The 24844-nt window shown below is 39.4% G+C and overlaps 1 protein-coding gene across 3 annotated transcripts in view; it reads left to right on the top strand.

The window, feature by feature from the left end:
• Positions 1 to 488: 488 nt before the first annotated feature.
• The window catches only part of PDE3B (phosphodiesterase 3B), a 221748-nt gene continuing 197392 nt past the window's right edge, over positions 489 to 24844 (top strand). For 2 of the 3 annotated variants that reach the window (XM_063671133.1, XM_054441643.2), the window contains exon 1: positions 491 to 1866. In XM_063671133.1, the coding sequence (XP_063527203.1) occupies positions 889 to 1866 (978 nt within the window). In that variant the 5' untranslated portion in view covers positions 491 to 888. Of the gene's footprint in view, positions 1867 to 24844 lie in introns of all 3 variants that reach the window. The other variant, XM_054441644.2, reaches the window with a different exon arrangement.

Raw genomic sequence — 24844 nt, 5'->3', positions numbered from 1 at the left:
GGTCCAAGAATCCACGTTGCTTCTGAGGCCAGATCTAGCCACAGCGATTAGGGTTTCTTCGACATGGACTTGGTGGTGGCTGGCCCTCATCTGGTCACAGTCTGAAGACCCACCCTGAAAGGGGCTAAGGTTAGAGACAGCGCCCCTCCCCTCCCACCCTTAGCTCAGCATCCCCACTAAGCACACCCCCTGGGGAGCACAAACGCCCTCTTTCCCGAAGACCCCGGTAGTGACCTGTGGGATTCTGGCTGGGTGTCCGTGACTTACCCTCAAAGAGAACCTGCACGCCTGGGGTCCCAGGACTGCGGGCTTGCCCCTCCCATCGGAAGATGACCTCGTCCTTCTCTTTCAGTCCCGGTGGGTCTTCGGACTGCTGCCGCCGCGCTTTCCTCGGCCTGGGCACGCTGGGTCGGCGGGGTCCCGGCTCGCGTCCCCGTAGGGCGGCCGCGGCGCGGGTGCCGGCGGGACAAGGCGCGAGCGCGCGCTGGGCGCGCGCCCGGCCGGGGCAGCCGCGGGGGAGGAGCGCCCGCCCGCCGCTCGCGCGCCCAACGGACCAGGCTGGGGCCGTGAGGTAACTGTTGCAGCCGGCGGAGCTGGGAGGCGACACCGAGTCTCCAGACCCGAGAGGTGCCCGAGGGAAAAGGAGGCGGCAGCCAAACTGGTCCTGGAGAGAAGCCCCTTCCGCCCCTCTCCTCAGCCAGCATGTCCCGGACTCCGCCGCTCCTGAGTCCGCGCGGTGGGGACCCCGGGCCGTGGCGGCCGGCGCAGCCCTGACGGGTTGCGAGCCAGGGGGCGCCCCGAACGCGGCGCCTGGGGTCTGGGAGCGCGAGTGGCCGCTACAGTACAAGCGGGGTGTGCTGAGTCCCGTGGCCACCCCCGGCCCCAGCCATGAGGAGGGACGAGCGAGACGCCAAAGCCATGCGGTCCCCGCAGCCTCCGGATGGGGCCGGCTCGCCCCCCGAGAGTCTGAGGAACGGCTACGTGAAGAGCTGCGTGAGCCCCTTGCGGCAGGACCCTCCGCGCGGCTTCTTCTTCTACCTCTGCCGCTTCTGCAACGTGGAGCTGCGGCCGCCGCCAGCCTCCCCCCAGCAGCCGCGGCGCGGCTCCCCCTTCTGCCGGGCGCGCCTCTCGCTGGGCGTCCTGGCTGCCTTTGTCCTCGCCCTGCTGCTGGGCGCGGAACCCGAGAGCTGGGCTGCCGGAGCCGCCTGGCTGCGGACGCTGCTGAGCGTGTGTTCGCACAGCCTCAGCCCCCTCTTCAGCATCGCCTGTGCCTTCTTCTTCCTCACCTGCTTCCTCACCCGGACCAAGCGGGGACCCGGCCCGGGCCGGAGCGGCGGCTCCTGCTGGCTGCTGGCGCTGCCCGCCTGCTGTTACCTGGGGGACTTCTTGGTGTGGCAGTGGTGGTCTTGGCCTTGGGGGGATGGCGACGCAGGGTCCGCGGCCCCGCACACGCCCCCGGAGGCGGCGGCGGGCAGGTTGCTGCTGGTGCTGAGCTGCGTAGGGCTGCTGCTGACGCTCGCGCACCCGCTGCGGCTCCGGCACTGCATCCTGGTGCTGCTCCTGGCCAGCTTCGTCTGGTGGGTCTCCTTCACCAGCCTCGGGTCGCTGCCCTCCGCCCTCAGGCCGCTGCTCTCCGGCCTGGTGGGGGGCGCTGGCTGCCTGGTGGCCCTGGGGTTGGATCACTTCTTTCAAATCAGGGAAGCGCCTCTTCATCCTCGGCTGTCCAGTGCCGCCGAAGAAAAAGTGCCTGTGATCCGACCCCGGAGGAGGTCCAGCTGCGTGTCGTTAGGAGAAACTGCAGCCAGTTACTATGGCAGTTGCAAAATATTCAGGAGACCGTCGTTGCCTTGTATTTCGAGAGAACAGGTATGTTAGCTGGAAGGCGAGGTCTGGGACGCGAGCGGGTTCGGGTTTACCGCTTCAGTTTCCGAGTTGAATTCGCTTATTTGAAAGCATGTTAACTTTCAGAATGGAAAAAGGGTGTGTGTGGGCGCGGGGGAGGGGGAGGAAATAATGTTTTATTCTGGAAAGGATTCCTAAAATACAGGAAGCCTTTTAAAAATGCAGAAGCAAGTACCTTTTGTCATTGAATAGAAATCAAATAGCCCGCTAATCACATGGCACTTTTTAAGGACTGTATATGCAATAGATGAGTTCGTAAAAGAATGAGGTGAATCATTTGTGGTTGAATAGATTGACTACTCCCGCTTTTGGCATACTCTGATGTGTGTCTTTTTGGTGCCATTTATCTGTTTGCTGTTATAATGATGCCTACCCAAAGATAACATACAGCCTTTAGAATGAGAGGATACATCTGTGACTTTTAATCAGTGTGGTTTCGTTATTGAAAATCGAGAGGAAAAATCTGAGATTTTATCGTTACAAGACATGAGCTTTGCAAATGAGAGTAATTTAGATGAAAAGACAGCAGTATAGGTGAATATAATATTTTACAGATTAATTCAATGTTCTTTGTATTTGTTGCATAATTAGGAGACTGTTTTAACAGTTTGAACTTTAAACTTGGTAATCCTGGAAAGATGCCAAAAGCATTTCCATTTTTTCACCATAGGTTTACATATTTTTGTTTTTTTTTAAAGGGATTGAAATCATTAGCAAATGAGTTTACATCTTTATATAGTATTGGAAAATCTACCTGTTCTACATCACCAAGAAACTTAATAAGTATAGTTACTATTATTGAGCATTTATGAAGTGCAAAACATTTTACACATACTGTCTCAAATCCTCACAAGAACGGTGTTTGGCTGGTGCCATTAACCTCTAGAGATGAGAAATCTAGGCATATAGAGGTAACACAGCTTCACATGTCTAGTTAAGTGGTAGTTCTGGGATTTGATTAGATTTTTGAGTTTTCAGTGCTGTGTTCTGCACGACTAACTGGTAAGTATAGTGGTTTTAAGTAGGAGAGTAAGAGCGTACACCATAGGTTTTCTGAATTTTTGGATTAGTGATATGCTTTACACTGGGAGCCAATATGTTGGAGACAAAAGTTTCTTGTCCTTAATGCATTTGATGCATTCTTGTCTCTTCTTTTCTGTTCTCTTCCTTCACTTCTTGTCTGTCTTCTCTTCGAAATAATCTCCAAGCTACTACATTGGTTTTATGACATGTTGAACACTGATCTGTAATGTTCCAGTGACACAATACTTTGCTTCTTGAATTGGCTTCAGAGGCCACTTCTGTGGTCAACCACTTGAAAAAGTTTTGTTATGCCTTTTGTTTTCTCAGTTTACTACCAGTGATAATAGATAGTACTTTAGGAAAATGTGTGTCGGAAGAAAAATTGTTTTGAGAGGATTTATTATGGAACAAAGTAGTATCAACTATTTTCATAGAATGGAATTAATATTTGAATTTTGACTAAATGTGAACAAATTGCATTTTTTAACGCTGGAAAATTGTTTTAGCAGTTTCATCACTTTTGTGGGCAATTTTCCTGAACTTAACAGTTACAGTTTAACATATTTTAATTGTAATTTGTTGGTGCGGTAATTCTGTCTGTCCTCTTGTAAGTGGAAAATTTCTAGGCTTCTTAATCCTAGTGTGGTGCTCTTTCCATCACAGCATAGCTATATATATATGTATATAGCTATACCAGGGAGCTTCAATTATTGTTTATATTAGAGGAAAATACAATTTGTGCTTCTAAAAAGGGTGTATTTTCTTAGTGCAGAAAACCCTTATTCACATTCTACTTTTAATAGGAACATTTTTGCACACTTAAAGTATATGTGAATAGTTCAGGGTTTATACATGCCTACCTAATATTCAGTGTCTACAAAATAATTCTATTTTGACATTACTAGAAAAGGGTATTTTTAACTTAGCAGATACTGTCATAACAAGAATTTTTATTTATGCTTGTTCCAGAAGTCTAACAGTGGATTTGTGCTTTTTGTTTGCATATATATTATGTTAAATATATTGAGAGGAAATCAGTGCTTTTATGGAAGTAAAAGATTAGGAGATTTTCTAATTTTCAAAGTGTTGTATATGACAATGGTAAAAACACTTGCTTGTTTCAGAAAGTGAAGGAAGATGAAAAGATTTTAGATAGGACCTGACATAGGAGAAAATGTCCTGGATTCATAGGCAGAGGACTGAAGAGTCTTGGCCTAACTGTTTAATTTTGGAAAAGTCAGTGAACCTTTCTGAATCTTAGTATCCTGTCAAATTAAGGGATCCTAGTAGATGAATTCTGTAATACCTTCTAATTCTAAAATTAAATTCATTTAGTTTACACTTTTGGTCAGGTAGAAATAAAAATAAAATAAGATGTCACAAACTAGTAATTCTTGAAGTTTTACTTAAATGTTGAATGTTGACCTTGCTAACCTATACTTTCCAAAGTATAATAATAGAAAAAGATGAGCAAATATCCTGTATATTTTGGATAGTACTTTAAAAAAGTATATGGGGGTTCATTTATAGGATGGTAACAAAATTATTACATGTTCATTTCCTTAAGAATTTAAACATTTTTATTAACCTCTTTGAAAGCCACTTAAAATTCTATCAATAGAAATGTTTTTAATTGTAGAATAATAGATTTAAAGTAGTTTTTAACTTTTGGGATGTTATATTACTGTGTTGAAAAATAATGGCATGTTTGTAAAACATTTGATTTTATAATTAGATTTATAATATTTTATTTAAATGCTATATATGTGTCAGTTCAGTTCTTAACTAAGGTTTTTTTTTTTTTTTTTTTTGGCAAAGCATTTAGAGATTTGAAGCCCAAATCTAGTTACTGTTAATGGTGTTCTGCTTTGGTGGGTTAATGGAAAGAAGCACTGAGTTTGTAGTCTTATCTGCCAAGAATCAGCAGAAACTAATAGGAAGTTTAAAAAAATCAGTCGTCTGCATAGAAGCTTTAATCAGAATTAAATAAGCTACATTTCTATGCCATTTTAATTGCATATTCTACAGTGCAATTTTCAGCTTTTCAATGAGATCACTTTGTGTTTGACTAGGTAAATACAAGGTTTTGAAAGGCATAAGTTAGTGTGTGAGATATTTTTCTATACCTTTAATGCTAAGTGCTTTCTAAATGGTTAGGTAAATATTTAAAAATTCCGTGGCCCTAATGCCCATAAATATTACTTAAAGTGTTAATTTTATTTGAAAAAGGTATACATATGTAGTGTGAGAACTTAAAAAAGAGTTTTTTTTAAAGTGTGATTATTTACTCACCTAAGGAATTTGCAAGGCATAATTCTCTGTTAATTTCTTTAAGAATACTGTAGTATTTGTGAAATTTATTTTATGGCTTCAGTGAGTGAGTGTTTTATTCCAACTTCATGTTACTATTTTGTGGTAAAATATCAGCCTACATAATAATTTTATACTTTATTTTGTAAATATAGTATGTACTCTGCCATGAGCGTTATTTTTCAAAAACACAGATTTGATAGAGTCACTCTGTTTTAAAAATCTCTTATGGCTTTTCATTGTCCACAGGATACTGTTCATGCCCTTGACCCGTGCCTGCAAAGTCCTTCATAATCTGCACTTTGCCATTTTTTGTTTTATTTTTTTAAAAAGCATTTTATTACTAATGGGACACTCCCTCTCCACATACATTCTAGCTATTTGAGGGCTGCTTCTTGTTATTGACATTGTTGTGGATTTTTCTGTTTTGATTTTAACATCTCCACTTGTTGAAATCTCTTTTAAGGAACAAATAAGATTAGGAAGACTTTAGACAGTACACTGATACTCAAATTTATATATAAGCTGAGAACAAAACTCCATTATAGCACAATGGGCCATATTTAAAAATAAAAGTTGAGAAACCATCTGAAGCAGTCCTGATGAGTATTTTCATTATAGTGCATTAGATAGTCACATCTCCATAATTTGTTTTTATACACTTAGTAGAAGGTAACCATAAGTAAAACCATAAAGTTTGTTTTTCATTGTCATCAGACTCTGTCCTCTTCAGTGGCAGGCCCTTCTCTCATTCTTTCTCTTTTGCCTTTCAATTACCAAGTCAGCTTATTTCCCTAGCACATTCTTCTGCCTTCTGTACCCCATTCAAAGCAAAAATTTATACTTGCTGAAAAAGCCTATTTCAGTATAAATGTTGGTATGGATATATAAAATATAGGACAGGTTCAGAGTTTATCTAATCTAATTGAAATCTGCTCATTATATATTGTACAAGGAAAATAAATTGAACTCCAGAGAGATAAAAATACTGGCTGAGGGTTATTCTGTGAGATATTTGGAAAACGGGGACTAGAACCTAGGTCTTTACTCCTAGTCCACTTTTACTTTCTACAAGGAGCATATATATACTTCCCATCATAGCCTTCCAAGGCTGTACTTAATTTTGCCAGGTATCTCCAATTATGTGAAAAAAGGCAGTGTCTCTGGTTAAAGGAGGTAGGCGAGAAGTGAGAGAGAGTCAGTTAAGAGGGACTCTTGAAAATCGCAGTTTATAATGACCTTGATGACAAACTTCTGATACAGTTATTTCAGAGTAATTTGTAAGGATGCAGCTGGTCTCAGACTCATGTACCTACATAACATTTATTTTATATGTTGAAGACAGAGGGGAGGGTCAAAAGGAGAGTAGGAAGAATGGAAGTGAACTGACTATTGCCTGCTTCGCTTAAAGGCATTCAGTTTAAACAAAAGAAACGGAAAAACTGTTAGCTAAACAACATTTTGGAAGAACTGGGTTCTGTCTGTGGGTGGTTCCTGACAGTTTATGACATTGACTTGTTGTTCACTTTGTTATTTACAAGCTGATCTGCACTTATTTAGGTTGTTGTTATAAGCCTGTTCTTAGAACTTGGGGCAGAAGAGTGTATCTACCACTGTTTTTTTTTTCTTTTACAACCAAGAACTTTCCTTCTGGCATTGATTTACCTAGCAGATAACTTTACAGATTTCTCCTCCTCCATCTGCCACAGTACGTTGTTTGGCCACCTCTTCCTTACATTTCATACAACTTGCATTCAGCAATGTTTTGTTTTTTTTTGAGACAGGGTCTCACTCTGTTGCCCAGGCTAGGGTGCAGTGATGTGCAAACTTGCCTCACTGCAAACTCTGCCTTTCAGGCTCAAGTAATCCTCCCACCTCAGCCTCCTGAGTAGGTGGGACTGCAGTGCGTGCCACCATGCCCAGCTAATTTTTGTATCTTTTTTTTTTTTTTTTTTTTTTTTGGTAGAGAAGGGGTTTCGCTGTGTTGCCCAGGCATGTTTCAAACTTCTGGGCTCTAGCCATCTGCCCACCTTGGCCAAAGATGTCCACATTTGAGAATATGTTACCTTACGTGGCAAAATGGACTTTGGAGATGGGTTTAAGGATTTTGAGATGAAGAGATTATCTAGGATTATCTGAGTGGGTGCAGTGTAATCATGAGGGTCCTTAAAAAGTAGAAGAGAGAGGCAGAAGAGATCAGAGAAGATTTGACAGTGGAAGCAGGGTTGGAGTAATACAGTGTGATACACATCCACCCTCGGGAGGCTGAGGCCGGAGAATGGCTTGAACCCGGGAGGTGGAGTGAGCCGAGATCACTCAACCCATCTCTGCTAGCTTTGGTGATGAAAGAAGGGGACCGTGAGCCAAGGAAAGCAGGCAGCCTCTAAGAAGATGAAAAAGGTAAGGAAGTAGATTTTTTCCCTAGAGCTCCCAGAAAGTATTGAAGCCCCACCAGCACCTTGGTTTAGCTTAGTGAGACCTATATCAGACTTCTGACTTGCAGACCGATAAGATACATTTGTGTTATTTTATGCCTTTGAATTTGCGATAATTTGTTACAGGAGCATATTAGTTTGCTAGGGCTGCCATGACAAAGTACCACAAACTAGGTAGCTTGAACAGCAGAAATGAATTGTCTCACAGTTCTGGAGGCCAGAAGTCCAAGATCAAGTTATCTCCAGGATTGGTTCCTTTTGAAGGCTGTGAGGGAGAATCTGTTCCATGTCTTTCTCCTAGCTTCTGGTGGTTTACTGGCAATCTTTGGCTTGTAGATGCATCACGCTGATCTCATTCTTCATCTTCGCATGGCATTCTCCCTGTATGTTCACATAGTCTTTCCCTGTACCTGTCTTTGTTTCCAAATTTTCTAATTTTCTAAGGTTCCAGGTCATATTGGATTGGGGTCCACCCTGATTAGCCCCGTAGAGACCTTATTTCCTAATAAGATTACATTCTGAGGTACTGAGGATTAGGACTCAACATATTTTTTTGGGGCGATACAATTCAACCCATGTAGGTAGAAACAGAAAACTAAAGCTATCTAAAATTGAATTGTTTTTCAAAATGGGTGCTGAATATAAATTGATGCATTTATATTTTTGCTAGCAGTGAGTAAGAATGCCCCTGGATCCCCATTCTTATCAACCAGCGCTTCCTATTTACTGACTTTTAAGTTTGGCTAGTCTAGTGGGTATGAAATGGCATTTCTTTGTGATTGTAATTTGCATTTTTCTAATTTCTAGATTTATATGTATGTTGTGATGTAGAGATTCAATCTCATTTTTTATCCAAATGGATATCCAGTCATGCCAACACACTGTATTGAAAAGTTTATTTATTCTCCATTCATCAGTGCTGCCTCTGTCCTATATCAAATTTCTATATATGTATGACTGTATCTGGGCTCTATTATGTTTGATTTGTTAGTTTATGCATCCTATGTTAATACCACACTATCTTAGTTATAATAGCTTTCTAATAAGACTTAATATCAGTATTGATAGCGTCCATTGATGTGCAAAAGTTTTCATTTTTGATGAAGTTTATCTACTTTTTCTTTTGTTGCCTATGATTTTGGTGTCATATCAAAGAAATCACTGCAAATTCAATGTAATGAAGCTCTCATTCTATGTTTTCTTTGAGGATTTTTATAAAAGTTTTAGTTCTAATATTTAGGTCTTTGATTCATTTTGAGTTAATTTTTGTATACAGTGTAAGGTAATGGTCCAACTTTATTCTTTTGCCTGTGGATATTCCATTTTTCTAAGACCATTTGTTGAAAAACACTGTTCTTTTAATAACCTTTCAACAAATTGTTGGCTTCTTTGTTGAAAATTATTTGACAGTACATGTGAGGATTTATTGCTAGGCTGTCTGTTCTATGTCATAGGTCTATATGTCTGTTTATGTCAGTACCACACTGTTTTGATTATTGTATCTTTTAGTAAGTTTTGAAATCATGAAGTTTGAGACCTCAAACTTTGTTCTTTTTCAAGATTATTTTGGCTATTTGAGTGTCCTTTGAGATTCCATATGAATTTTAGGATGGATTTTTCTGTTTCTGCGAAAAACGTCATTGGGGTTTATTTTTTATTGTGGTAAACACCATAAAATTTACTCCATTCTTTATTTTTAAGTGTACAGTTCAGTAGTGTTAAGTATATTCACAGTGTTGTGAAACAGATCTCCCTATCTTTTCCATCTTGCAGAACTGACACTCTATACTCATTAAATAACAACTACCCTTCTGCTGTCCCCTGGTAATCACCGTTCGACTTTATGTTTCAATGAATTTGACGACTTTAGATACCTCATATAAGTGGAATCATACAGTATTTTTTTGTGACTTGCTTATTTCACTTAGTATAATCATCTTTGGGATTTTGATAGAGATTGCTTTGAATCTATAGATTGCTTTGAGTAACACTGGTATCTTAACAATAATAGGTTTTCTAATCCATGAAAATGGGATATCTTTTGATTTATTTGTATATTAATTTATTTCAGCAATATTTCATAGTTTTCAGTGTGTGAGTCTTTCACCTCCATGGTTAAGTTTATTCCTGAGCATTTTATTCTTTTCAATGCTGTTGCAGATAGAACTGTTTTCTTAATTTCCTTTTTGAATTATTTATAGTATATAACTGTATGCAACTGATTTGTATGTGTTGATTTTTATATACTGCAGCTTTGCTGAATTTGTTTGTTCTAATAGTTTTTTTTTGTGGAATCTTCAGGGTCTTCACTTAGTTTTTGATCCCTAAAATTAGTGCTGCATATGTAGACTGAGAAACCTCATGTAAAAATTTAAATTGGCCTCAAGTTGGCAATGTTCCAAGGCAATGGTTAGAAGCAAATTCAGATTCTCCAAGGCCTCAAATAATTCCTACAGATAAAATCCCAAGGAAATTGAGCAGTGCCTAGTCAAAAATCCACAAATCAGGCAAGGAAACAAGGCACTATGAATAAGAACCTAAGAAAAAGTACACAACAAAAACACATCCACCCTCGGGAGGCTGAGGCAGGAGAATGGCTTGAACCCGGGAGGCAAAGCTTGCAGTGAGCCGAGATCATGCCACTACACTCTAGCCTGGGCGACAGAGCGAGACTCCGTCTCAAAACAAAACAAAAAAACAAACAAAAAAAACACACCCACCAAAGCTTCGGATTATATAAGAAATATAAAAACACGTTTATTATGATGAAAGAAATAAAATAGAAACCTGAAAAAAATGATTGGGGGACAGGTGATTAAAAAAACTGTCACTGGCCGAGTGTGGTGGTTCATGCTTGTAATCCCAGCACTTTGGGAGGCCGAGGTGGGTGGATGGCTTGAATCCAGAAGTTCGAGACCAGCCTGGACAACATGGCAAAACCCTGTCTCTACAAGATACAAAATATTAGCTAGGCATGGTGGCGGATGCCTGTAGTCGCAGCTACCTGGGAGGCTAATGTGGGAGCATCACCTGAGCTGGGGAGGTTGAGGCTGCAGTGAGCTCTGATTGTACCACTGCACTGCTGCCTGAGTGACAGAGTGAGACTCTGTCTCAAGAAAAATCCCCCAAAACCCCAAAACACACACACAAAAAGTCATATAGGTCAGAAGAGTTGGAGAATAAGAAGTAAAGTATAACTTGGACTTAATTGAAGTTCAAAAGGGGGATAATAAAATGGAGAGGAAGAAATATTAGAAAAAAATGGCTGTAAAATAGCATTTTAAAGAACTGATGAGAAATGCCAAGTTTTTGTCCAGAAAGCTCACTGAATCTCAAGCAGAATAAATTAAAAGAAGCCCAAGTATTATTGCAAAATTGCAGAACCTTAAATAAAAAGATAACTACTAAAAGAACTCAGAAAAGATAAATTACCTTCGAAAGAATGAATGGCAGTTTTACTGAAAGGTGACTTATTAGTAGCCACAGTGGAATCCATAAAGCAGTGGAATATCATCCCAACAGGTGCTGAGAGAAAATAACTGTCAAACTAGAAATCAGTGCCCTGCAAAACTATCTCCCTAGGAAAAGTGAAAGCTAAAACAATTTTAGAAAAGGAAAAATTGAGGGAGTTTTTACCACTGAAAGTACATACTCAGGCAGAAGAAATGAATGAGATCAAGAAGGTATACTAGTGATAAATATAGGTAAAACTAAACAAGCACTGATATTATAAGACATTATTAACAATGCTTTCTAAGAGAACAGGCTAGAACTAAAGTGCTAGAAAACAATAGCATTTACATTGGAAAGAAGAAATTAGAAGAGTATGTTAAAAAGTTATATTTCAAGGGGAGGGCTAAGAGTTTGACTTTAAATCTTGTTTATATATACACACACTAGCTGTCTACACACACACACACACACACACACACACACAGCTAGTGCAACTGCTGAAAGAGTAGATATTGTGTGAATGGCTTCCAAACAGAGGTGACAAAAGAATTGAGGGAAAAAAGGAGAACAAATAATTAATGTAAGAGAAAAAAGGAGGTCAAAAAAGGAAACCTAGCAAACAGGACAAATACTTAAAGCATGTAAAAAGATGATAGAAATAAATCCAGATACTACCACGAATCACAATAAATATAGAAGCAAAAACTTCGTTAAAAGAATATAAAGATTGTCCACTTGGATTTTCTGACTGTATACTCTTTGCAAACATAAGAATTTATCAAGGTTGAAAGTAAAAAAATGGAAAAAGGACACAAGACACTATAATAAAACTGGTAATGTTAATATCAGAAAAACTGGGAAAACACTTTGCTAGAGAAAAAGATGATCATTATGTAATTATAAAAGACTGAATTCACCAAGAAGATAAAATTTAAAATCTAGATACCTAATAACATAAATGTCTATGTCTGTATATATACATACACATATAGACACACACATATAATTGATAACTATTTCCAAATTCACCTACAGTAAGTAGAAAGCATTCATTTTGTATATTTTATTTATACCTTTAATTCATTCCTATCACATTAATATACTTTTCTTATACTGTCTTAATTACCTTTCAGTTATTAGCCCCCTTTTTTGAGCATCTCAGTGTGCTAGGTGCTGTGGGGGAAATATAAAGATCAATAAGATATGGTTCTATCCCTAGGGAGTTTATATCTAGTAGACTCAGATGTGTAGACTAGCTCACTGTGAGACACAATTGTATAATTGCTGTGTTCCAGTCGAGCACCTCGTTGTGGAAGGCAAATAGTGATCAGTTTTTCGGGGGAGTGTATTGGAAGTCTTCATAGAGGAGGCATTTGAAGGACATATTATATAAAACTTGATTAAGTAGAGACAGGCGTTGAGACTGGTAAACCATGTGATGGTAAAATTCATGACATTGTTGTGGAAATCAGAATGGAAAGCTACTAAAGTGAGGAGTGTGGAGTTAGTGTGGGAATGTTACTGGAAAAGACTGGAAGATTGGTTGAGAGTAATGTATGGAAGACATTGAATGCCATCCTAAACTTTTTGATTTATTCAGTGGAAGAGGAGGCATTTGAAGGACATATTATATAAGACTTGATTAAGTAGAGACAGGCGTTGAGACTGGTAAACCATGTAACGGTAAAATTCATGACATTGTTGTGGAAATCAGAGTGGAAAGCTACTAAAGTGAGGAGTGTGGAGTTAGTGTGGGAATGTTACTGGAAAAGACTGGAAGATTGGTTGAGAGTAATGTATGGAAGACATTGAATGCCATCCTAAACTTTTAAATTTATTCAGTGGAAGATGTTGGAAGCTTTTCAGAAGAGAAGAGACATTTTCTTTATTTAGTTTAGAGAGATTATTGACAATGGGAAAAGTAGATTAGAGAATGAAAATATTGGGAGCAGGGAGCCCGTTATAATCATTTATGTGAGAGACTGAGAACAGTGGGAGTGGAAAAGCCCTGGTGATTGGAAAAAAGGAGGTATGAAGATGCTTAAAGTCTTAGTGACTGAAAATTTAGTGGTGTCATCAGCTAATGTAGGGAACATTGGAAGATGAGCTGGTTTGGGAGAAATACTAAAGAGCTTGACTATTGATTAATGCATGTTCCAGTTTTCACATGTGAATGGTTGATACCTCTTTTACATCTCTAAATGGGATGTAAACTCCCTGAGTGTAAGAACTAAGCATTTCTGTTTTGTATTTATCATTTACATTTTGGAGTTCACAATGGATATCTGTTATTATATTTATACTTATTGTCATTTCTTATAATGTTTCCATGTTAACCTTGAGTGAAGAAAAGAACTGTGGGTGGAGATGAATCCCAATTTCCTACTGTCTTTGGTATTTTCATTAATAGCTATTGCACAGTGGTGAAGTTAGACTGCTTGAGTTTAAATGTCATCTCTGCCACTTACAGAATGTTGGACAAGTTGTTTAACTTCTCTGTACCCCTGTTTCTCTGTGTATAAATTAGGGGTAATAACAGTATCTATCTTATTGATGTGAAATAGATGTGATATGAAATGTTGTGAGGATTAATAACCTGTAAGTTCTTGGAACAGTGTCTGGCACCTGGCAAGTTTTCAACAGGTTAGTTGTTATGGCTGTTATTATTAATAGTTGAAATTCTCATCCTTGAATTATTTAATAGTTTATGCCAAGGTTCTCTAAATCAATGGTAAAACTAATTGAAATTTAGATCTATGAGACAATCCTTTTTTATTGACTCGATACTTCTCTTGGAACTGGTATTAAGCAAAAAAGCAAATCCTTTCCATAAGGGATTATATAGGGGAAATTCTTTCAACAGTGGTCAGTATTTAGGACAACAAAGAAAAGATACAAGGAGTAATTTAAAAAGTGATTAAAAGGGGGGTAATTTGGATTTATTTTCTTTTAAAGCTTCAGAGTTAAAGATTAAGAACCTTTGGTCTTCCAGAAGAAAAATGTGTCAGCTGCTACAAGTCATAATTTAGTGTCCCATAAGCTTTTTGTTCCAGTTTGTCACTTTGTAGTTGGGAGTACACTGGGAAGTCAAACAAATGTCTTTACCCATAATTCTTCCTTCACTGTTCACTGTCTGTTAAGCATGTTGATAACTATGCAGCACCTCCCCAGGAATGGTAAGAGGGAGATAAGAGATACGGAAACAGAAAGAAGAGAAACTGTATGTAAAAAAGTGACTCTTCCAACCCTCTTTGTCACTCCAGTCAGTATTAGTCACTTTACTGCTTCAGTGTAACACTTTGTTCCACTTTTCAGAAAAAGTCTCCTGAAGAGCTTCTACCAGTTAGATAGTAATAGTTCAAAGCAGACAAAAATAAATATGGATAGGAATTTTTACCAATATATGGGAAAATATTTTTCTTTACGGGAAAATACTTACATACACATTACTAAATATCAGTGTTTATCATTATATAAGTCATTTTTTGTTTGTTTTTGTTGTAAAAATAAGCACCATCTACAAATAACTTTAATACCTGAAAATTCATTTCTTCAGCATTACTGGGCATTCTGCTAGGAGCTATAAAGGCTATGAAAAAGAATCACATAATGTCATTATTCTTAGGAGTTTAATGTAAGATAAAAAGTGAAGATTTTATTTTAAATAATAAAAAAGGCAGTGCAATTAATATTGTAGTGTTTGAGAGGTCTCAAAAAATAACCCCCAAATTCCCTGCCCAAATTTTGAGAAGAGAGTGACAGATGAGATATCAGAATACGACCTGTATTCCTGATAAAGCTGTTATTGGAAGGCATGGCTTATATCAGTAGATAGTTTTGCTTTCTAATACCGAACCCCAGAGTTAAACAGACTTCCCTGGACATTAGCAGAATAGGACCAGGAACATCTTCCCTGTTTGCCTGGAGAGCCTATCCATGGAGAAGCATTGGAGAACTTCTGCTTCCATCTAGTGGGTAGGCTTCCAAGAGCAAAAAAAGGGGTAGGTAGAATTATGCTTACATGATTCTTTAGTCTAAACTTACCAGTCAGGTAAGTCACTATCCTCCTTCTAGGGGATAAATAAGTGAAAGGGTAGAGAGAGTCCAAAAATATTTAGCAACAGTTCTTCCTCATAGAAGCCATAGGATTGAGAAAAAGGCATTGCCTCTCTCAACACGATAATAGAAAAAGCTATTTGAAATTCTGACATCTTTTAGACAACACATATTTTAATTTTTGCTTGTCGCCTTTCTTTTTTTTTTGAGATGGAGTCCTGCTCTTGTCGCCCAGGCTGGAGTGCAATGGCACTATCTCGGCTCACTGCAACCTCCGCCTCCTGGGTTCAAGGATTCTCTTGCCTCACCCTCCCAAGTAGCTGGGATTACAGGCATGCGCCAACACTCCCAGCTAATTTTTGTATTTTTAGTAGAGACGGGGGTTTTGCCATGTTGGCCAGGCTGGTCCTGAACTCTTGATCTCGTGATCCGCCCGCCTCGGCCTCCCAAAGTGCTGGGATTACAGGCATGAGCCCCCGCGCCAGATGTCACCTTTCTTGTAACTATAGTGTCTATATAGTTGCATGGAATGTACATAATTTAAAAACTGAGCCTAGATTCTGCCTTTGTTCATTTATTTCTTTCTCTCTCGACAAAATTGAGTCACTTATTTCTGTGCATTTATTGTTGCACTTAATATTCTCTATCATATTTGGGTTGATAGGCCTTTCCTGTCTCTACATTTTATGTCCTTTAAATTCAGGGACGGTATCTTATTTATTTATGTGACCTTGGTGCTTGGCATATATCAAATAGTTTATTGAGTTGAATTATTGGATTAAATACTTTTTTTTATCACTTCACAGGACATTTTTTTCCTAGTTGATACATAATACTCATAATTTCATCACTGAAAGTAACTTGGAGAACAGGATGCCTAAGGAATAAGTTCTTGATGTCACAAAACCCAGCAAAAATCTTCTTCAGCAGGGGAAGCTTACTTAGGTGAATGCCTCAGTTTATGGGTGAAGCTTGGAAGAATGTTGCAAGTTGGGAGAATGGAAACTAATGCAGGATATTGTGTGCAGGAGTTGCCTCTAAAAAAAAGGAGGAGCATGGAATGATAATTTGAAGTGAGATCATAGTGATGCAGTAGGGTTATAAACAGTTTTGACATTTCTTTTTCAGATATGGCTTGCAGAGTTAAAAATTCCTAGATGTTTGAATGGTTCTCAGTTAACAAGTGTTGATAGAACATTTTCAGTGCTTAGACTGCACTTTTGATTTCTAGGGAGAACTTCATTTTTAACATAAATTTACTAATTTTAATAGTTCACCAAGGAAGAAGATGGTAGTAAAATACTAGTCATAATTATTTAGCAAACTCTGGAAATGTGATTTTTAAAAAAAACTTTTCTTTAAGTTCAGGGGTACACGTGCAGGTTTGCAAAGGTAAACTTGTGTCATGGGAGTTTGTTGTACAGATTATTTCACCACCCAGGTATTAAGCCTAGTACCCATTAGTTATTTTTCCTCATCCTGTCCCTCCTCCCACTCTGGTAGGCCCCAGTGTGTGCTCTTCCTCCCTACGTGGTCATGTGTTCTCATCAAGTACATTTTTGTCAGGTAACTGAAGTTTATCTTTTTACAAGTAATATCTTTTTAATTTAAACACATTTTTGCTGTGACTATTTCTATTATGTTTACCCCTATTTCTGCTTACCCTGAATAGATCTTGATGAAAATAATATATATCTCTGATAAGTAAGGGTTGTCATTTTAAAAATTAGTAAACATGTATTTGACAAAATTATTAGCAAGCACTGCAGAAGCAGTTCATACAATCTGTTTGGTAAACTGAGTGATCTCCCAGTTCTGTGTTCCCCCAAATAGTTCACCCACACATTCCATAAAAGGTTCTCTTTAGGCAGATGCAACAATACCCTGAAGCCATAATTGTTAGCTTTATAGTCAGCATTAGGCAATTAAAATCCTCCAAAATTAATTCCAGACTTGACTGTAACCCTAAGAGCCATTCTGGAAGACAGAGGAAGTAGAGTTTATGAGATCTTATGCCCTGTTTATAAGGGAGGGGAATATCCCCAAAATATTTAGGAGAGTTCACACATACTGAATGCCACTAATTTCAATGACAAGAGCCTATTTCTAATATTCCTTATATTATTGCTTCTAATATTCTTTTTTTTTTTTTTTTTTTTTTTTGAGGTGGGGTCTTGCCCTGTTGCCCAGGCTGGAGTGCAATGGCGTAATCTCGGCTCCCTGCAACCTCTGCCTCCCAGGCTCAGGTGATCCTCCCACTTCAGCCTCTGGAGTAGCTGGGGCTACAGGCACGTGCTGCCATTCCTGGCTTTTTTTTTTTTTTGTATTTTGTAGAGATGAGGTTTTGCCATGTTGCCCACGCTGGTCTTGAACTCCTGAGCTCTAGTCATCTGCCCGCCTTGGCCTCCCAGAGTGCTGGGATTGCAGGCATGAGCCACTATGCCTGGCCCCTTCTAATATTCGAATACTAGTATATTCCTTATATTATTCTTTCTAATATTTCTTATATTTCTAATATGCCTTACATTAGTCTTTAGGGCTAATAGGAATAGCTTCTGAAGTGCTTATAATAGCTGCTTTGGGAGTGTGGCCTTTCTGATTAAATGCTAGCTGATCATCCTTAGAATATAAATTCTTGTTAAATAACATATTTACATTTAAATAGCAAGAAAGGAGAATGTAAGCATCCTGAAGGTAAGAATTTTTGTCTGTTTTGACACTTCTCAAAAGAAGACATTTATGCAGCCAAAAAAAACATGAAAAAATGCTCATCATCACTGGCCATCAGAGAAATGCAAATCAAAACCACAATGAGAAACCATCTCACACCAGTTAGAATGGCGATCATTAAAAAGTCAGGAAACAACGGGTGCTGGAGAGGATGTGGAGAAGTAGGAACACTTTTACACTGTTGGTAGGACTGTAAACTAGTTCAACCATTGTGGAAATCGGTGTGGCAATTCCTCGCGGATCTAGAACTAGAAATACCACTTGACCTAGCCATCCCATTACTGGGTATATACCCAAAGGATTATAAATCATGCCGCTACAAAGACACATGCACACGTATGTTTGTTGCGGCACTTTTCACAATAGCAAAGACTTGGAACCAAGCCAAATGTCCAACAATGATAGACTGGATTAAGAAAATGTGGCACATATACAGCATGGAATACTATGCAGCCATAAAAAATTATGAGTTCATGTCCTTCGTAGGGATATGGATGAAGCTGGAAACCATCATTCTCAGCAAACTATTGCAAGGACAGAAAACCAAACACTGCATGTTCTCACTCATAGGTGGGAATTGAGCAATGAGAACACATGGACATAGGAAGGGGAACATCACACATTGAGGACTGTTGTGGGGTTGGGGGAGGGGGGAGGGATAGCAGTAGGAGATATACCTAATGCTAAATGACGAGTTAATGGGTGCAGCACACCAACCTGGCACATATATACATATGTAACAAACTTGCACGTTGTGCACATGTACCCTAAAAGTATAATAATAATAATAATAATAAAAGAATTTTTGTCTGTTTTGTTCACTGCCATGTCCAAAATAATGCCTGGCCAATAGTAAGAGCTCAAATAGCTATTGAATGGGTAAATATCACACTGACTTTGCTGAAGTATTTAAATAAGTTTCAGACATTAGAAAAAGAAATACATTTTGGCCAAAAGCTTAATTAATGCAAGAGTAAAACAAAAAAGATTTGAAGCATACAATCCTATTTCAGGGGGCTCAAGAGTTTAAAAGAAAGAAAGGGGGAGACATCTAGGTAAGAGGACACGCATGCTAGCTTTCCAATATTGGACATTATCTACTTTTTCTGAGACAGTATCGATCCTTTGACCATGACACATCTTTTTGTAACAGAGTCCTACTTAAGCTCAACATTTAATTGGTACTTAGAGCCAAGAAATACATGTGGGCCTACATTTTTTTGCATATATTTTGTGTTAAAGCCTCTGTACAATCTAAGGGCACTTGATTCTTTTTTTTATTTTATTTTATTTTTTTTATTTTTATTTTTTTATTTTTTTTTCTTTTATTATTATTATTATTATTATTATACTTTAGGTTTTATGGTACATGTGCGCAATGTGCAGGTAAGTTACATATGTATACATGTGCCATGCTGATGCGCTGCACCCACCAACTCGTCATCTCGCATTAGGTATATCTCCCAATGCTATCCCTCCCCTCTCCCCCCACCCCACAACAGTCCCCAGAGTGTGATGTTCCCCTTCCTGTGTCCATGTGTTCTCATTGTTCAATTCCCACCTATGAGTGAGAATATGCGGTGTTTGGTTTTTTGTTCTTGCGATAGTTTACTGAGAATGATGATTTCCAATTTCATCCATGTCCCTACAAAGGACGTGAACTCATCATTTTTTATGGCTGCATAGTATTCCATGGTGTATATGTGCCACATTTTCTTAATCCAGTCTATCATTGTTGGACATTTGGGTTGGTTCCAAGTCTTTGCTATTGTGAATAATGCCGCAATAAACATACGTGTGCATGTGTCTTTATAGCAGCATGATTTATAGTCCTTTGGGTATATACCCAGTAATGGGATGGCTGGGTCGAATGGAATTTGTAGTTCTAGATCCCTGAGGAATCGCCACACTGACTTCCACAAGGGTTGAACTAGTTTACAGTCCCACCAACAGTGTAAAAGTGTTCCTATTTCTCCACATCCTCTCCAGCACCTGTTGTTTCCTGACTTTTTAATGATTGCCATTCTAACTGGTGTGAGATGGTATCTCATTGTGGTTTTGATTTGCATTTCTCTGATGGCCAGTGATGGTGAGCATTTTTTCATGTGATTTTTGGCTGCATAAATGTCTTCTTTTGAGAAGTGTCTGTTCATGTCCTTCGCCCACTTTTTGATGGGGTTGTTTGTTTTTTTCTTGTAAATTTGTTGGAGTTCATTGTAGATTCTGGATATTAGCCCTTTGTCAGATGAGTAGGTTGCAAAAATTTTCTCCCATTTTGTAGGTTGCCTGTTCACTCTGATGGTAGTTTCTTTTGCTGTGCAGAAGCTCTTGAGTTTAATTAGATCCCATTTGTCAATTTTGGCTTTTGTTGCCATTGCTTTTGGTGTTTTAGACATGAAGTCCTTGCCCATGCCTATGTCCTGAATGGTAATGCCTAGGTTTTCTTCTAGGGTTTTTATGGTTTTAGGTCTAACATTTAAGTCTTTAATCCATCTTGAATTGATTTTTGTATAAGGTGTAAGGAAGGGATCCAGTTTCAGCTTTCTACATATGGCTAGCCAGTTTTCCCAGCACCATTTATTAAATAGGGAATCCTTTCCCCATTTCTTGTTTTTGTCAGGTTTGTCAAAGATCAGATACTTGTAGATATGTGGCATTATTTCTGACGGCTCTGTTCTGTTCCATTGATCTATATCTCTGTTTTGGTACCAGTACCATGCTGTTTTGGTTACTGTAGCCTTGTAGTATAGTTTGAAGTCAGGTAGTGTGATGCCTCCAGCTTTGTTCTTTTGGCTTAGGATTGACTTGGCGATGCGGGCTCTTTTTTGGTTCCATATGAACTTTAGAGTAGTTTTTTCCAATTCTGTGAAGAAAGTCATTGGTAGCTTGATGGGGATGGCATTGAATCTGTAAATTACCTTGGGAAGGATGGCCATTTTCATGATATTGATTCTTCCTACCCATGAGCATGGAATGTTCTTCCATTTGTTTGTATCCTCTTTTATTTCCTTGAGCAGTGGTTTGTAGTTCTCCTTGAAGAGGTCTTTCACATCCCTTGTAAGTTGGATTCCTAGGTATTTTATTCTCTTTGAAGCAATTGTGAATGGGAGTTCACTCATGATTTGGCTCTCTGTTTGTCTGTTATTGATGTATAAGAATGCTTGTGATTTTTGCACATTGATTTTGTATCCTGAGACTTTGCTGAAGTTGCTTATCAGCTTAAGGAGATTTTGGGCTGAGACAATGGGGTTTTCTAGATATACTATCATGTCATCTGCAAACAGGGACAATTTGACTTCCTCTTTTCCTAATTGAATACCCTTGATTTCCTTCTCCTGCCTAATTGCCCTGGCCAGAACTTCCAACACTATGTTGAATAGAAGTGGTGAGAGAGGGCATCCCTGTCTTGTGCCAGTTTTCAAAGGGAATGCTTCCAGTTTTTGCCCATTCAGTATGATATTGGCTGTGGGTTTGTCATAAATAGCTCTTATTATTTTGAGATACGTCCCATCAATTCCTAATTTATTGAGAGTTTTTAGCATGAAGGGTTGTTGAATTTTGTCAAAGGCCTTTTCTGCATCTATTGAGATAATCATGTGGTTTTTGTCTTTCGTTCTGTTTATATGCTGGATTACATTTATTGATTTGCGTATATTGAACCAGCCTTGCATCCCAGGGATGAAGCCCACTTGATCATGGTGGATAAGCTTTTTGATGTGCTGCTGGATTCTGTTTGCCAGTATTTTATTGAGGATTTTTGCATCAATGTTCATCAAGGATATTGGTCTAAAATTCTCTTTTTTTGTTGTGTCTCTGCCAGGCTTTGGTATCAGGATGATGCTGGCCTCATAAAATGAGTTAGGGAGGATTCCCTCTTTTTCTATTGATTGGAATAGTTTCAGAAGGAATGGTACCAGCTCCTCCTTGTACCTCTGGTAGAATTCGGCTGTGAACCCATCTGGTCCTGGACTTTTTTTGGTTGGTAAGCTATTGATTATTGCCACAATTTCAGCTCCTGTTATTGGTCTATTCAGAGATTCGACTTCTTCCTGGTTTAGTCTTGGGAGGGTGTATGTGTTGAGGAATTTATCCATTTCTTCCAGATTTTCTAGTTTATTTGCATAGAGGTGTTTGTAATATTCTCTGATGGTAGTTTGTATTTCTGTGGGATCGCTGGTGATATCCCCTTTATCATTTTTTATTGCATCTATTTGATTCTTCTCTCTTTTTTTCTTTATTAATCTTGCTAGCGGTCTATCAATTTTGTTGATCCTTTCAAAAAACCAGCTCCTGGATTCATTTATTTTTTGAAGGGTTTTTTGTGTCTCTATTTCCTTCAGTTCTGCTCTGATTTTAGTTATTTCTTGCCTTCTGCTAGCTTTTGAATGTGTTTGCTCTTGCTTTTCTAGTTCTTTTAATTGTGATGTTAGGGTGTCAATTTTGGATCTTTCCTGCTTTCTCTTGTGGGCATTTAGTGCTATAAATTTCCCTCTACACACTGCTTTGAATGCATCCCAGAGATTCTGGTATGTTGTGTCTTGGTTCTCGTTGGTTTCAAAGAACATCTTTATTTCTGCCTTCATTTCGTTATGTACCCAGTAGTCATTCAGGAGCAGGTTGTTCAGTTTCCACGTAGTTGAGCGGTTTTGAGTGAGATTCTTAATCCTGAGTTCTAGCTTGATTGCACTGTGATCTGAGAGAGTTTGTTACAATTTCTGTTCTTTTACATTTATTGAGGAGAGCTTTACTTCCAAGTATATGGTCAATTTTGGAATAGGTGTGGTGTGGTGCTGAAAAAAATGTATATTCTGTTGATTTGGGGTGGAGAGTTCTGTAGATGTCTATTAGGTCCGCTTGGTGCAGAGCTGAGTTCAATTCCTGGGTATCCTTGTTGACTTTCTGTCTCGTTGATCTGTCTAATGTTGATAGTGGGGTGTTAAAGTCTCCCATTATTAATGTGTGGGAGTCTAAGTCTCTTTGTAGGTCACTCAGGACTTGCTTTATGAATCTGGGTGCTCCTGTATTGGGTGCATATATATTTAGGATAGTTAGCTCTTCTTGTTGAATTAATCCCTTTACCATTATGTAATGGCCTTCTTTGTCTCTTTTGATCTTTGTTGGTTTAAAGTCTGTTTTATCAGAGACTAAGATTGCAACCCCTGCCTTTTTTTGTTTTCCATTTGCTTGGTAGATCTTCCTCCATCCTTTTATTTTGAGCCTATGTGTGTCTCTGCACGTGAGATGGGTTTCCTGAATACAGCACACTGATGGGTCTTGAGTCTTTATCCAGTTTGCCAGTCTGTGTCTTTTAATTGGAGCATTTAGTCCATTTACATTTAAGGTTAATATTGTTATGTGTGAATTTGATCCTGTCATTATGATGTTAGCTGGATATTTTGCTCGTTAGTTGATGCAGTCTTTTCCTAGTCTCGATGTTCTTTACATTTCGGTATGATTTTGCAGTGGCTGGTACTGGTTGTGCCTTTCCATGTTTAGCGCTTCCTTCAGGAGCTCTTTTAGGGCAGGCCTGGTGGTGACAAAATCTCTCAGCATTTGCTTGTCTGTAAAGTATTTTATTTCTCCTTCACTTATGAAGCTTAGTTTGGCTGGATATGAAATTCTGGGTTGAAAATTCTTTTCTTTAAGAATGTTGAATATTGGCCCCCACTCTGTTCTGGCTTGTAGGGTTTCTGCCGAGAGATCCGCTGTTAGTCTGATGGGCTTCCCTTTGATGGTAACCCGACCTTTCTCTCTGGCTGCCCTTAACATTTTTTCCTTCATTTCAACTTTGGTGAATCTGACAATTATGTGTCTTGGAGTTGCTCTTCTCGAGGAGTATCTTTGTGGCGTTCTCTGTATTTCCTGAATCTGAATGTTGGCCTGCCTTGCTAGATTGGGGAAGTTCTCCTGGATAATATCCTGCAGAGTGTTTTCCAACTTGTTTCCATTCTCCCCGTCACTTTCAGGTACACCAATCAGACGTAGATTTGGTCTTTTCACATAGTCCCACATTTCTTGGAGGCTTTGCTCGTTTCTTTTTATTCTTTTTTCTCTAAACTTCCCTTCTCGCTTCATTTCATTCATTTCATCTTCCAGGGCTGATACCCTTTCTTCCATTTGATCGCATCGGCTCCTGAGGCTTCTGCATTCTTCACGTAGTTCTCGAGCCTTGGTTTTCAGCTCCATCAGCTCCTTTAAGCACTTCTCTGTATTGGTTATTCTAGTTATACATTCTTCTAAATTTTTTTCAAAGTTTTCAACTTCTTTGCCTTTGGTTTGAATATCCTCCCGTAGCTCGGAGTAATTTGATCGTCTGAAGCCTTCTTCTCTCAGCTCGTCAAAGTCATTCTCCGTCCAGCTTTGTTCCGTTGCTGGTGAGGAACTGCGTTCCTTTGGAGGAGGAGAGGTACTCTGGTTTTTAGAGTTTCCAGTTTTTCTGCTCTGTTTTTTCCCCATCTTTGTGGTTTTATCTACTTTTGGTCTTTGATGATGGTGATGTACAGATGGGTTTTTGGTGTGGATGTCCTTTCTGTTAGTTTTCCTTCTAACAGACAGAACCCTCAGCTGCAGGTCTGTTGGAGTAGCTGGCCGGCCGTGTGAGGTGTCAGTCTGCCCCTGCTGGGGGGCGCCTCCCAGTTAGGCTGCTCGGGGGTCAGGGGTCAGGGACCCACTTGAGGAGGCAGTCAGCCCGTTCTCAGATCTCCAGCTGCGTGCTGGGAGAACCACTGCTCTCCTCACAGCTGTCAGACAGGGACATTTAAGTCTGCAGAGGTTACTGCTGTCTTTTTGTTTGTCTGTGTCCTGCCCCCAGAGGTGGAGCCTACAGAGGCAGGCAGGCCTCCTTGAGCTGTGGTGGGCTCCACCCAGTTCAAGCTTCCAGGCTGCTTTGTTTACCTAAGCGAGCCTGGGCAATGGCGGGCGCCCCTCCCCCAGCC

This window comes from Pongo pygmaeus, chromosome 9 (assembly GCF_028885625.2).
Source record: "Pongo pygmaeus isolate AG05252 chromosome 9, NHGRI_mPonPyg2-v2.0_pri, whole genome shotgun sequence".
Taxonomy (NCBI): domain Eukaryota; kingdom Metazoa; phylum Chordata; class Mammalia; order Primates; family Hominidae; genus Pongo; species Pongo pygmaeus.
This window is presented reverse-complemented; position numbering and strand designations above follow the sequence as displayed.